Here is a 15,248-nt window from a genome sequence, read left to right on the forward strand (position 1 = left end):
TTGGCTACAAGTTGTAATGTAAAACTATGGGCCAGCGAGTGATATATTTTTGGGAAACTTACATAAATGTCCCAAATAAATCTCTAACTTACCAACCTCTAGCCATTAGTCATAGACTTACCAAAACTAGCCAACAAAAATTGAAAAACCAAATAATAGGGTTCTTTCTATCAAAGAATCACATGCAAAATTCACCTTCCATATTTTTAAGCGTGATTGGCAACATTAGATACAAGACGGAAAGGAAATTTCATGGACGGGGTAGCAAATAAGGTGATGAAATACAAAAATCTATACAATATTCTAAAAATCTAAACAAAAAAGGAACTTTTTCAATGGGTATAGTTGAAATTCATTGAAAATATATAGATAAGTCAATATACAAAATTTGAGGAAGATTGGAGGTGATTTGGACTGATTTTGTATCAAAATTCGTAATTAAATCGAGTTCAAAAAAGTGTTCTGCGACACATGTATCAAACATATATCACGCATGTATCACACACACAAGTATACATGGATATACATGTGATACACAATTGATACAAATATGATACATATGTGATACACAAATGATACACAGTGTGATACACATATCATTTTTTTTCATGCTCAGCTTTTACTTCGAATTTTCAATTCAAACCACCTCAAAACTTCACCAAATCATCCCAAAACTGAGATTCAAGCTTCTTAAGTTATGCCCAATCTATTCTAATAACATCCACTCAAAACAAAGCACCAATTTGATATTTTTTTGCTACAAATAGCTAATTGGCTAATTTGGCTAATATTAGTAATATTTTATCAATTGGCCAATTTTTGTAATGAGCTACTTATAAATGGACATAGCTGGTAATTTCCTTATATTTTTTGGTCGAACTGCCAATTATGTCAGAAGCTCGTAGTTATACCTACTGTCACAGGTCTTTTACCATGATTTTTGCAGGTAATTAGTCCATACTTGTTGCTAGTAAAAGTTACTCGTAATTGACTACCCTGATAGTGCAAAACTTTTTTTTAACATTAATAGGATCATATCATATTCCTATACATTGATGGGTTAAGATCATATTGGCTCTTTTCGGGCAAGTTGTGCTGACCCCAGGAACATATTGGCTCTGCAATTTTATGACATCCTCAAAGGGAACTAGATATCTAGTTCATTTCCATGGACGCTGCCACTTGATGAGATTATTTCCATTCCTATTTTTTCCCTTTTCAAGAACAATTTTAGGCTCATAACCTTAATTAGACCATAACATTAAGAAAAGGGTTGTGTAGAATGTGGCTTGCACATTGGAAAGAGAAGCTAACCCAGAATCCCAAGAATTCGTTGCGAGTCTAATATTGTCTCAATGATGATGACACGTACTCTCAAAAATAATTGGTGTACTTGAGCAATCCTCTTAGATATACCACAGTAATGAATGATGTCAATACCAATGGTTATCATTTATCATTGAGGTTGTCATCGTTCTCCAGAACTTTCTCATCTGCAGCCTCACTAGGTAAAGTAGCAGCAGAAGGTATTTTTCCTGGGTAATTAGTAATCGAAGAGTCTGATCCGATCATGCTGGGAAACATAAAGAACAATCAAATTAACTTGGGAGAGGCTAACAAAAAAGGTCTTGATGTGCAAAGGAAGATGGTAAACTGCATTGCTTACCTCCTGTCAACAATCACCATAGACCGGAGTTCACAGTTAGCAAACCTGCATGTATATGCAAAAAACATTTGAAATACTTGAAGTTTTTCTGTTCCATTGGATTGCTTCTGGTTGTCATCGAAGCATTATAGAACATTCTACCGATTTACAGAACTGTTAACCATGTGCTACTTTTAGAAAAGTAGTCCCTCTTGCTACAAAATTTCTAGATTTTATCTTTTCTTTTCTCGTCAAATACTTAGTATTAAGTTACCAAGAACAGCGTTTTATGTGATTTTAAAAACTGTGCAATCTCTTACATGCCAAGGAAAAGTGAAGGGACAATTCAACCAAAAAAAAAAGAAAGAAAGAAAAGAAATGGCCAATCTGCCAATGTTTAGTCAGGAAAGAAAGAAATGATAAAATTACCGTTTGCAAATTTCCTTCTTCACAAAAGGATGACAGTCTGTTCCAAGTGCATTCACTGTATGAAACAAGAGTCCATTATGTGAGACTACAGCAATTTCCTTCTCTTTTCGTGTGAGTAACCTGCATCGATGGGAAAGTTTACAATGAGGAACAGAAAAACTGATAAACACACCTACTTTGCCCATGATTTGGGTAAAGGATTACTTGTAAATCAGTAAAAGTTTAGCATTCTGATCTCATTAACGCATATAACATTATCCAATCCCATATCTAGCAGCTGGTAGACCTGGCCCAACCAAATTGAAGTACAGAACATTGATAATCTTCATGGTAATAGTAAGTTTTACACTCTCTCTCTCTCTCTATCTCCCTCTGCCTCTCCCTCTCCTTCCCTCCCTCCCTCACATATTTCATCTAAATGGAGCAACATGTCAGTGAGGATTCACAGAGAACCCAATTTGTTTGGGATTGAGGCGTAGCTCACTGGTGTGCAGTTATGTATATATTTGAGAGATCAGCGCCTGAATGATCAGAGGGGTTTCATGAGCATCAGAAGCAAGAGCTGAGCTCTACTTGCAACCCAGATATAGCTGAGGTCTTTCCTGAAAGACATCATCATTTATTGCAATCAATGCCAACATTTGCAAGCAGAAGGTGCAGATCAAAGAGAACCATTCTAACCTACAAGAAAAGACCCCAAAAGTATAATCAATGGGGTCAAGTCAAAGGGCTATAAAATTTCAACTACAATAATTTCTATATATGAGCACTCGACTACTAGTTTTTCTGCTCTGATCTGATCTTATTCCAATCACCAAAAAAAATGAAAAGAGGGAAACAACACCCTGGGAAGAACAGAGCAGTGGAGGAGTCAAATGTTCTTTCTTCATTTTCTGTTGGGACAATTACACTTTTGATCACTCAGTTATTGGCTAAGTTGCTCGGTCTCGGGCGCCAGTGTCTGATCTAGATGTCAAATCCTTCATGATCTAAATTTTAAGATGTGAGGGTAGAGATGCAGGTACAAATACAGGTGCCGGGATTGCCTATTAATATTTCAAACATCTAAAAATAAAGTTATAAAAATATGTCTAGATTATGAGACAAGGTATTTCGAGAATGAGAAAACATTGATCAAGAGGAGAATCTGAGAACGAGATAAAAGGAAAAGATCTGACATAGAAATTTCTATATACAAGGCATTTCATTTTCTTCAATTCCCCATAGCTTTTGTTTTGATTTCAAAAATCATTGTATCTGTCCCATATTTCTCAGTCAATTTTTGTCAAAATACCCAAAATCGGTTAATTAAATCCGGTTGGGAACCCACACCAACGTCCAGTGGCGGAGGCTAGGGGTACTTATCTGGCGGATCAGGCGAATAATTACACTTAACGGTTCGGGTTATCGGTTATCGGATTATAAATATAGTAATCCGCTAGCCATCCAATAAGACAACGAGCAGATTGGTATCAGATTAGCAATTATCGGGCGGTTTATCGGCTAAACCAAATAGAAATTTTTGAACAATCATTCAATCAAATACCAAACGATTCCAAATCAATACCAAACTTTTAATACCATCTAAGATCTAACAGTATTTATGAATTGAAGAGTCTTCTTCGAAGTTCCAATCTAATTCATATTCAAGACTACTCATACACGTATGAATCAATCAAACTTTCAGAAACATTCGTTCTTCACAAGAAATCCAGATTGTAAAACCAAAAATCCAGAAAATCAGACTTTAATTTGTTAGCTGCATGGAAAAAAGGACATAAAACCGGACAATCCACGGATAAAACCAGCAGACAATTCAACAAATTACTTTCAATAGTATTTTATATACATAGGGGTAAAAGTATAAATATAAAAATTCTTAACGGGTTAACGGTTTACCCAATAAGAAAATTGAGTAATCTGCTCCCAAATCGTTAAGACGTTAATTATAAAATCGCAATCCGTACACCATCCAATGCCCCGATAATCCGATATCAATAAGTCAATAAGCCATCGGTTCATTTCGGTTCGATTTTGAACAGCCCTAGCGGAGGCAGGATTACAGCCAAAGAGGTTCAAAAAAAAAAAGGAAAAAGTTAAAATGGTTGTAGCTAGTGGGAATAGAACCAATGACCTAACAAAGGTTTTGAACCCCTTGACCACTAAGCTATGCTTTTGGGCTGTGTCAAGGGGATTCAAAACATAATATATAAAGGTATAAAACAGATTTTGCTTACATATACAGTGTAATTTTTCGGCGAAGGGAGTTCGGGTGAACACCCTTCCGCCCCCCTAAATCCGCCTCTGTCTACGTCGTGTCGACATAGGTGCGGCATCCAAAGTAAAGAGTCCGAGACTCCGAGCAACTTAGGTTGATGGTAAATTCTTAATTTGATCCTTGTGATATTTCGCCAAATATATTTAACCTTCATTTTATTTAAAATATGTGTTTTTGGTCTCTTTATATAGGAAAAAAGTTATACTTAGATTAGTTTTTACAGCTATGTTATCCTCAAATATGGGATAACAATATAATTTAAGATAGCACATGGGTAATTAAATGCTTTTAGCAATTAACAATTCATTAAATTTGTGAAGATTAACAAGTAGACGGATTAAAAGTGCACACTTCAATTAGTTGAAGGTTAAATGTGCTTAACCAAATATCACAATTACCAAAATCAGGTCAATATTTCATGACTAAGAATTTCATCCCTTTTTTGGGTCGGTAGTGTCATATCCATGTTATGTCTTTGAGGTGAATATCTTTTCAATTCTCTGTGATGAGAGTAAAGTAAAAGAGTGGTATTTTATCGAGGGATAGAATACAGTATTTCAAGTTTTTAACTTGTTCATCTCAGTGATGTTTCATAAATCTTAACATGCCATTATTTCATATCTAAGTAATTGTTACATGCACTCAAATGTTATTAAAATTCTCAGTATAAAGGGCAGCCCGGTGCACTAAGCTCCCGCTATGCGCGGGGTCTGGGGAAGGGCCGGACCACAAGGATCTATTAAAATTCTCAGTATATTCAAGAAAAACTCTTCTCCATCCCTGACTTAGAATGCAAACTGTATCTTCCATAATCAGATGAGGAGCTACACAAGCTCCACATTATCATCACTCTTACGCTTCAGTATTAACAAACACATTAGTCAGGAAAATTGGAAAGTAGCAATCTCTCTTCTGTGCCAGCACCTGAGCCCACTGCAATATTTATCCCCCCCCCCCCCCCCACACCTCACCCCACAAAAAAAAAAAAAAGAAAAAACTTAGAATGCAAACTATTCCACATTCCCTGGCACTCTTAAAACATCACTATTAACGAAGAGACTAGTCAGAAAAATAGCTAAACTAACAAATCACTCCTTTCGGAGCCTGACCATACTACACCACATAGCTAGCTCTACCCCAAAACAAAACAAGAGCCCAAACCAAAAGAAAAAGGGCCACCAGAAAAAGGAATTATAAGGGGGGAAAAAAAGAGTGCTGCAAGACAGTTAATAGAAGGAAACCGTAAATACATAATGCTCCTTCACTCCCTCAAGGTTAAATGAAAGATAGGAGCACTAGAACAATCAAATTTTGAAAACTACACAAGTGCCCAGAGCAAGCTTTACCATCAATTTGGAAAAATAGAAGATGAGAATGAAAGTTTGATTAATCATTGTGGCTTAGGGAGTAGAAATTAGGTTAATTTATTTCCCTGGATTTTGGAAGAAAAGAAGCAAACTCGTAGCGAAATTCACCGGTGATGTTAAGGAGTTAGGGAACTGAAAATTTCAAAAACTTTAGGTATTGTAATTTCTTTGACCCATTAGCATATGAAATTACAATACCTCAAGCTATGAAATTTTCACTGCCCTAGTACGTCACCAGTGAATTTCTCTATGAGTATGCTTCTTTTCTTTTTCTTCCTAGACCCAAGGAAATAAATTTTATATACATATATATATATAGAGAGAGTGTGTGTGTTTTATCTAAGAAGTATTAATGATGCCAATAATGAATCAATTATATGATGATGATGATGTGTGGGAGACATAATGATTAGGCCAATGATTGTGGAGTAAATAACATGGAAATGATAATGAGTTAGTGGAATTTGATATGAAAAGCTAATCTGCTATGGGTGAAAAAAATTGTAGTATTGATTCTTGTTCTTTTAAATTTAGGAAGAATAATGACTACCCAATGATTTGGGTAATGACGTGAGGGATGATGATTAACTAATGATTGGGTTCTAATGATGAGATAATGATTGATAGCTTGTAATGATAAGATATGAGATGGGGAATTTGAAAACGCGGCCTCTTATTTGACATTGCCACAAATACTGCTACTAAGTACATCGGAATATAGGAATCATCATGATGCCATGATTAAAGTAAGGATGATGGCTTGGTGGTATGACTAAAGCCACTGTTTGGGCATTTTGGTTCACTACTAAAGTGCCTCATTTGGCATTTATTTGTGTACAAATTTTTATTTAATTGGACGGGGGTTGACTTTGATTTTGACTTGTCCTAAAATTGCGGAAATTATACACCTAGACTAATTAGAACGTGTTAATTAGTATTTGGATAGAATGGTTGGTCTTCTAGACGTCGCAAGGCTGCGGAAGTGAGACAAGTGAGACTTTAAGCTTTGGTGCTTGCTTTTCAAAGCTTACTTTTAAACTATATTTTGCCTGCCTGGTCCATGTGTTGGGACGAGCGTGTGCTTGGCAGAATCGGTAGTCTGTGACTAGCCGTGAATATACTATTTTATTTAAAATGCTGAAATAATTTAATGATTGATTGGTTGTGTAGCATGGCTTCGTGCCACAGCATTGGAGTGTTCAATTAATTTCTTTGCTGCTGTAATATACTTGGGGCATTATGTATGCCGTCGTGATAGATTTGGAGCATAGCGTTGGGGTGTTTGGTTAATTTCCTCCACCCCGAATATGACAGGTCTTTAGTGTAAAATTGTATCAGAAGTGGTAGGCTCTTGTTGAATATTTTAATTATACATATGTTGTATTTGTATTTTCTAACACTTGTTCTAGGAGTACTCAAAGGGGCGGGTCAAGGATCTTACAGGGTTATATTTACGTATAACTCACTATTTACCTGCATCTCTATGCAGATACTGTTGCGGACGGAAGAACTAGTGGTTGATGAATTTGTTAGGGTTGATTCTGTTGCTGAGGTGAGCCACCGCGTTGTTCATGGAGGTCATCTCAGCTTTATCTAGTTTATGCCAATTATTTCCTTTGCTTTGGATTTGCATGCCCGCTAGTTAAACACATATAACTTTATTAGATGCTCGATTGTCTTAGCGTGGGATTTGGGCTAGAGTTTTATTACTTAAGTAATCGTTGATTTTCTATTAATAGATTATGGATTTGGTTGATAATTATTCCGCATTTAATAATTAATAATGCTTTTAGACCTGCACTTATTTTCTCTAAGTGGTTGTATAAATGGTTAATTATATGGGATATAGTTCGCCGGGCAGGTGTGGAGTGTTGTGCGACAATCACGTCTAGGGACAGTTTGGGACGTGACACGAGCCTCGGCTTGTCGTGCCTAGGTTGGACAACCATTTTCTTAAGTGAAGCAACAACCGCTTCCTTCAACAAAGGGCTCGTAAGATGTAGGCTCAGCTGGCCTACTAGTCAATTTTTAGATTTCTTCCTTGGGCCTCCTAGCTTTGTTTCCTCTAACCTTATTGTCATTGGGCTGAAATCTATCACAACTTTGAGTTTGTCAGTATCTCCATAATTATATGCACTTTTGGCCTAAGGAGGGACTGATTTAATGTCCATACATCCTGGCCCAAGAAAACTAGGTCTAGTGTCATCTTCCACTTGCTTTCATCTGCCTGACACTAGGCCGCCGTCACTCATCATGTGCATTTAAGACGGCCTCTTCCCCAACTTTTCCTCCAGCCTTCCTCTTTGCTAGTGTGCTCCATATCTCTTCCTATCTTTCTCGTCAATCCTAACTAAGGTTCCTGAAGTATTTGGGGTTAGGGACCATTTTTGTGCCCCTTCTGGAGGATAGTTATACAGGACATGGAAAACTTCCATAAGGTGGGGATCTCTCCCTTTCTTTAACAAAAAGTTTTACCCTAGATATGACAGTCAAGGCCATGACAAATTCCTCCTCCTGATAAGTAGTTCCATGCACCTGCACCATAGGTAATGCGCTGATATCATTTTTATGTATTCCGTCGAAATAGTCTTATATGAAAGTGTAATCTGGATGTCACTTGTTAGTTGTTACTTTAAGTTGGATGGTGAACATCCATATATCCAATGATAGAAACAAGTCACCATCTACCTTACATCTGTATATAAGATTATTTCGACGGAATACATACGAAATGATGTCAATAGATTACTTGACCTACACTCCTTGATGTCGGCTGTTATCCACCCTGCCCTAGCTGCCCATTCCATGACTTCATTGATGCATCCTACTAGGTGGTCGAGACAACTAACTAAACAAGTCTCCACAAAGAATTTCCAGTTCGCAATGTCTTCCATTGACAATAAATAGAGGAACACCCATCAACTTTCCTTCAGTGGCAGTCCGCATATAATACTAGGGCCAGTTTTGCTGCTGCTTACCTATAAGATCTTGTTGACTCAAATCTTGCCATGTCTAAGTTTGATATAGTCCATTTACATATACCCTACATCCTTTTGAGAAAACAATTTAACTCTTTCTTAGAAATCATTACTTACCTTTCCAAAAAGATTTCTCTTTCCTAGCAATCATTGGATCAGAACTAAGGCAAAAGGAGAAATTCCATCTCTTCTTCGACTCTACGCTCTTCTAACTGCATCAATTTCAGCTTGTGGTAGTTCTTGTCAATTTCCTTATTACAATATGAATTTCTTTTACTTTAACAGAAGCATTAAAGACCTGTTTTTCATGTGCAAAATATAGTCTTGCAAAGTCCAGCAATTTCTACAACCAAGAACAGACACAAACATTCCATTAACTTAAAAGGCATTCCCTTCTTTACCACCGCCTAGAAGAGAGAAAAATTTGGGGGGGGGGGGGGGGTGTTGAACCTAACCAGTTCAGGAATTTTATTCCCCTAGCCATGACTTCTTCCTTTGTCTCCCTAACATTGGCCTTCCACAGGGTATCCTCGTCACTTTCAATCTGAACAAAATACCACATATTCATTAGGTCCATGATAAGGCATATCATTTGAAATGACATATTATAGCCATACCAAGCACGTGTACTACTATTAAAGACATGGAAGAAGTTTAAATTGTTAAATACTTGCCAGTGAAAGATCAATTGCAGGAAAGAGACACTGATATTCACTTATGCTCCTTCTGCTATCACAAGGATGAACACCCTGCCACCAAATTATATTAGGCAGAAGTTAAATAACTGAAAGCATAATAGATAAAGCATCAGTTATCTATTCATAAACACAGAAATTTGAACCACTAGATGTCACAGATCATAATTGACACAGTTAAGACAACATCTCTTTTTATAATGTAAAGTTACAATTATTGTATTCTGTGACCCAGCAGATTGAGAACAAGAGTGGAAAAGAAACAGAAAGCTTCTACCACATTCTTATATAGTAAAATGACAACAGCCTAATCTCAAGAATAGGAAGAACAAGTAGGATGAGAGCTGATTATGAGCTTGAGAAAAACAGGAGAACTAGAAAAGAACATAGATCTAACTGACTAGAAACTGGACTCAGATCACTTCTAGCTGGATATTTATAAGTATATTCATATTGTGTAAGCAGAGGCGTATCTAGTGTAGAAGCTATGGGTATTCATATATGTGTAAGCAGAGGCATATCTAGTGTAGAAGCTATGGGACCTATAGCTTTCGCTCATACCCTGTATTTTTGCCCAAAAAAATCATTAAATATGTACAAATAATAAATTTTGAACTCATTAAATTAGATGATATATAGTAGAATTGCGGATCTGAACCCATAAAATTTAAATTCTGGATCCGCCTCAGTGTGTAAGCACTAATACATCCCAAAATTCGCAGATAAGAAGTGACAACAAAATGTGTGCCTACAGTGTTCCAAAGACTAATTAACATATATTTTGCCTAATACATCATCCTGAAATGCTCTTCTATTTCTCTGCCTAATACATCATCCTGAAATGCTCTTCTATTTCTCTCCTTCACAACTCAACTCAAAGAACGGGCAAGTTCACTATATACTCAACATTATTAAAATGGTAACTAAAACAGAGAGAGACAAATTTACTGCCGATTTTACCAATACTGCAGAAGTCAACTCTCCAACTCCATTTGCAGCATATACTTTCTCATATTTCAAATACCCAAGATATCTCATTCTTAAGATTAATGAAATAGTTACTTTTCCGTCTAGCGTATTTGCATGCTGGCAGTGGAGATTTAACTTTTGCCACATTTGCTCAGGAATATTTCAACCTTTCTGCAGGTGTGATACAGACTTAAGCTCTACATAAGATGGAAGACAACTAAAGAAAAGAGAACAAAGTATCTTGACAAGCAGGAAGGTGTTCAACTGACATACCAAGTGTTCACGACAAAGCTCATGCGCGATGATAGGAGGGCAATCCAGACTAGAAATTGCAGAGCGGTCACTATATCCTGTGTTCGCCACCATCAATGGTAGTATATCCATCCTGTCTTTGTAGCCACCACCACCAAATACTCCAGCTGCTGTTTGCATTGTCCTGTAAAGTCAACCGTAAGTTCTCATAAAGTTCCGTAATAGCTACAACAACAACAACAAACCCAGTGTATCCCACAGTCTGGGGAGGGTTGTGTGCCCCAGACCTTACCCCTACCTTGGGAAGGCAGAGAGGCGGTTTCCGATAGACCCTCGGTCAAGAAAAGATGAAAAAAGAAGCAGTAGCAACAAGCGGTATCAACAACAAGATAATAAGAAAATCAAAGTGAAAGAAACAACAGGTAGTAATAAAAATCTAAGAATAAGAATACAAGACTAACACTAATACTACTGCTATGGAAAAGAAAAATGTTCGACTACCTACTAACTTTCTACCCTAATTCTCGACCTCCACACTCTCCAATCGGAGGGTCATGTCCTCGGTAAGCTGAAGTAGCGTCATATCTTGCCTAATCACCTCTTCCCAATACTTCTTTGGCCTACCTGTACCTCTCCTCAGACTCACCAAGGCCAACCTCTCGCACCTCCTTACTGTGGCACATGTGCCTCTCCTCTTCACATGCTCGAACCATCTTAAATTCGCTTCTCGCATCTCGTCCTCCAGGGGGTCACTCCCACCTTATCCAAAATATTTCACTCCTAATTTTATCTATCCTGATGCCCACACATCCATCTCAACATCCTCATTTCTGCTACTTTCATCTTCTGGACATGGGAGTTCTTGACTGACCAACATTCTGCCCGATACAACGTAGTCAGTCTAACCACCACTCAGTAGAACTTACCTTTAAGTTTTGGTGGCACATTCTTACTACACAAAACATCGGATGCGAGCCTCCAACCCCGCTCCAATACAATGTGTGACATCCTCGTCAATCTCCCCATTTCCTTGGATTACAAAAAGAGGTATACAACATGAGGACTTCCTAGTGGGTCACACCTAATAGCTACTAAGATTGTAAATCATCCTAAAGGGAATAACCAAGTTTTGTCTTCCATGTCCCTACTGCTTTTGCTTGTTTGGGTTGGGTTGTAAAAGGCAAAATAAATCATGTGTCACATTCAAAGAGGAAAAATTTGATACCTTAGCAGAGGAGACGTGACAACTAACTCAATTCTCTTAAAGAGGCCACTTGCATGAACGTGTTTACGCAAATTATCAACCTGATACAAGAGCCAAAGATATATAAGAAATAAGAATCGAGGTGCATCAAGAGTAAGGAGGAGGAGTATTTAGATTAAGTGAAAAAATCGGGGATGCTCTCCCACCTGTTGCCAACCAAGTGTAGTAAGGTGTGCATCAAAATATTCAGGAGACAGGTATGCTTTGTAATTCTTGTCTCCTTCAACATTGTGAATGCCCTGGCCATGCCTTACCTAGATATATGGTTTTAATAAGACCACAAAGCCTTCAAAATTGTGAGCAAAATCCAATAGGGAACTCAACCTCGACTGTCCTTCAAAACAAAGTCATAACTGCTTGAAATCTTCAATACGAAGTACAACAAAAAAAATTCAGGAAACTTTGAACCAACCAGGTGAATTGTTTTGCAGCGATGCAAGGGAAACAAAGTTGGACCTCCAGTGTAGTCCATGTCTGAAACTGCATCAGATAATCCATGTTACAAAATAAAGGCGGGGCAAACAGTAGAATCTATATTACTTATGCTATAAAATATTTCCAAATGGCATTACCTATCCCAAATACACTTCATTCATATTAAAGAATTGAATGCAGGAAATAACTCTTGCTAATTCTTCAATACTCTATCAAAAGCTACAACAAGAAGTAAAGACAATGGAGCTAGCAAAAAAGTTCCCGCCTTTACAATAGTAGATGCAGTCCCAAGCATTTCCATAGATTGGAATTATGTAGTTGCTCAGAGGAAAGGAAGATAAGGGGAGAAGGGCATGTCCTACTGGTGAGACAGAAGCCTATCCACCTACCAGCTTATCTTGTTCATATCGAGCTGGACACTAGAGACTAATTGAAGCAATATCCATTCACAGTGAAAACTTATGTGAAGCCAGGGGTTGTATAATTTAGAAAAAGGGAAATAATCAATCCTGGAAAGGTTTGATTCAAAGAGATGGTGCTTGTTCCCCCTTCCCTTATGGTCTTGAGCTTTTCTATAGGTACTGAGATTCCATTCCATTAAAGCCATTAGGATCGAATAACAACGAATCTAAACAAAAGAAAAATGAAGATCAAGTATAAATTTTACTAGTCCATCAAAAATGCGAAATTAGATGCGAAATCAGAGATGGAACTCACCAGGGAGCAATCTAGAAGAATCTGGAGATGGTGTTGACTTGAAATTGCAAACAAATGCTAGATATCCTGGATTAGGATCGAATAATGAACAAGACAAAGATTCCGAATTTTTACTTGCAATTCCACCGCTACTATATAGATTTAAGTGTGTGGTGAATTAGTTGAGGTGATCAAACTGATCCGAACGCCATTTTTATAAATAAAATAAAAAACTCAACTTTTTCAGAGAGGGACTAACTTATAGGCTCAGCTGCTCTCTCATTCCTCTGTCTTTGATCCACTCTATTGTTGTCCTTATCATTTTGATTTTTGATAATACAAACGAGCTAATTATATACTGACCACATACTTCTGTTGAATTGTGTGTTTTGCCCTTCACTATTGCACTATTTTTCTTGAAATTTTGTTTTGCAATTCTATTAGTTGTCTTTAAAATATAAAAAAAAATTACTACTCTCTTGCGGTCAAGTGTTTAAATGAGACGAAGTTTTAGAAATTTAAAAGGATTTTTGACATGTAAATCGAATTTATTCAAAGTATCAAATTATTCCTTTAAATGAATTATGAGAAAGTTTTATATGTATTTTCATTTTCTTCCTCTTTGGAAAAGAATGAATTTTTAGAAGTGCTTATTTTTATAGCCTGTTTGTTCAAGCCGGAAAACTCAGCTTATTTTGAGAAGTGTTTTTTTTTTTAAAAGTGTTTTTTTTCAAAAATATTTTTGGTGAGAAGCACTTTGTATTTGGCTAATTAATTTGAAAGGCACTTCTAAGTAGCAATTAGTGTTTGCCAAGTTTTTAAAAAGTGTTTCTAATAGCCTGTTTGGCTAATTTTTTTTTTTTNGCCAAAAGTACTTTTGGCCAAAAATTGAGGTGTTTGGCCAAGCTTTTGGAAGGAAAAAAAGTGCTTTTGAGGAGAAGCAAAAGCAGTTTTGGAGAAGCAGAAAAAAGTAGCTTCTCTCCAAAAGCACTTTTTTGAGAAGCACTTTTGAGAAAAATACACTTAGAAGCAGTTTTCAACAGCTTGGCCAAACACTAATTACTGCTCAAAAGTGTTTTTCTAATTAATTAGCCAAGCACAAACTACTTCTCACCAAAAGTACTTTTTTTAAAAGTACTTTTGAGAAAAGCACTTCTCAAAATAAGCTGATTTTAGAAGCTTGGCCATACGGGCTAAAAGTATATTTTCTCAAAAGTGCTTCTGGGAATAAGCTAATTTTTTTTGCTTCTCCAAAACTGTTTCTACTTCTACTCAAAAGCACTTTCTTTCTTCGAAAAGGTTGGCCAAACACTTCAATTGTGGAAAAAAAGTTCAAAAAAAGTGCTTTTCAGCTTGGATAAGCTTGGCGAAACAAGCTATATAACCTGTTCTAATTTATTTTGGATTGAAGCATAAATTTTCTTTCTTACTATAATTGGGCCCCAATAAATCATGTCAGACATGATGAAGTTGAGTTATGACAATTACATAAACTTTGTCATGATCCAAAATCTCAACCACCCGGGGTCGTGAGGGTGTCTAACACCGATTGTTAGGTGTCACGACTCACAAACTCCCACCAAAGCCATGACATTACCTAACACTGCTTGCTAGACAAGCCAACCATTTTACAATAACAGTAAATTCAATTAACAGAAGTTTAATAATCTCAACAACGGAATAATCATAAATATCTTAAATAGCAACAAGATCGCAACTACATCCATCCCAATGATATGGTATTAACGAGTATATAAGCACTACAGAAACTCAAAATCGTAGCCAAATCCTCAATACAAACTGTCTGAACGATAGAATAGTGATAACAGAAATAAACAAAAGAGAACTTCAAGGTCTGCGAGCGATATAGGAGCTACTTTGTAGTCTCCACAAGTTGGTACCGGTGTGAACTCTAGCAATCACCGCGCGCGGAAGTACCTGGATTTGCACATTAAGTACAGAGTGTAGTATGAATACAACCGACCCCATGTACTAAATAAGTAACAAACTTAACCCCGGGCTGAAAGTATTGACGAGTTCAGAAGAAAGTCAGTGTCCAACACCAATAATCAATAATAATTCATAATATAACAAAGGCAGTAAAAGTAAATAACTCAAAAGATATCATGTTCATCTCGTTCACAATTACGAAAAGATTAGACATGTTTTTCAAGTATAACAGTCAAGGCTCAATCTTTCACCGAAATTTCTAAAATGTGAGTTTATCAAGGAAACTATGA

At 36.8% G+C, this 15,248-nt stretch overlaps 1 protein-coding gene across 1 annotated transcript; it reads right to left on the reverse strand.

Moving 5' to 3' along the window:
* Window positions 1-1,182: 1,182 nt before the first annotated feature.
* LOC109218888 (phosphoglycerate mutase-like protein 1) lies at window positions 1,183-15,012 on the reverse strand. Its single transcript, XM_019383285.1, has 11 exons — window positions 14,886-15,012; window positions 13,030-13,095; window positions 12,290-12,357; window positions 12,024-12,131; window positions 11,839-11,918; window positions 10,635-10,797; window positions 9,372-9,446; window positions 9,153-9,241; window positions 2,075-2,194; window positions 1,667-1,711; window positions 1,183-1,573 (listed from the first exon to the last, which is right to left on the reverse strand). Exons 1-11 carry the CDS (start codon window positions 14,995-14,997, stop codon window positions 1,450-1,452), a joined length of 1,050 nt encoding a protein of 349 aa, XP_019238830.1. The 5' UTR covers window positions 14,998-15,012; the 3' UTR covers window positions 1,183-1,449.
* Window positions 15,013-15,248: the final 236 nt, after the last annotated feature.

This window comes from Nicotiana attenuata, unplaced genomic scaffold, assembly GCF_001879085.1.
Source record: "Nicotiana attenuata strain UT unplaced genomic scaffold, NIATTr2, whole genome shotgun sequence".
Classification (NCBI taxonomy): domain Eukaryota; kingdom Viridiplantae; phylum Streptophyta; class Magnoliopsida; order Solanales; family Solanaceae; genus Nicotiana; species Nicotiana attenuata.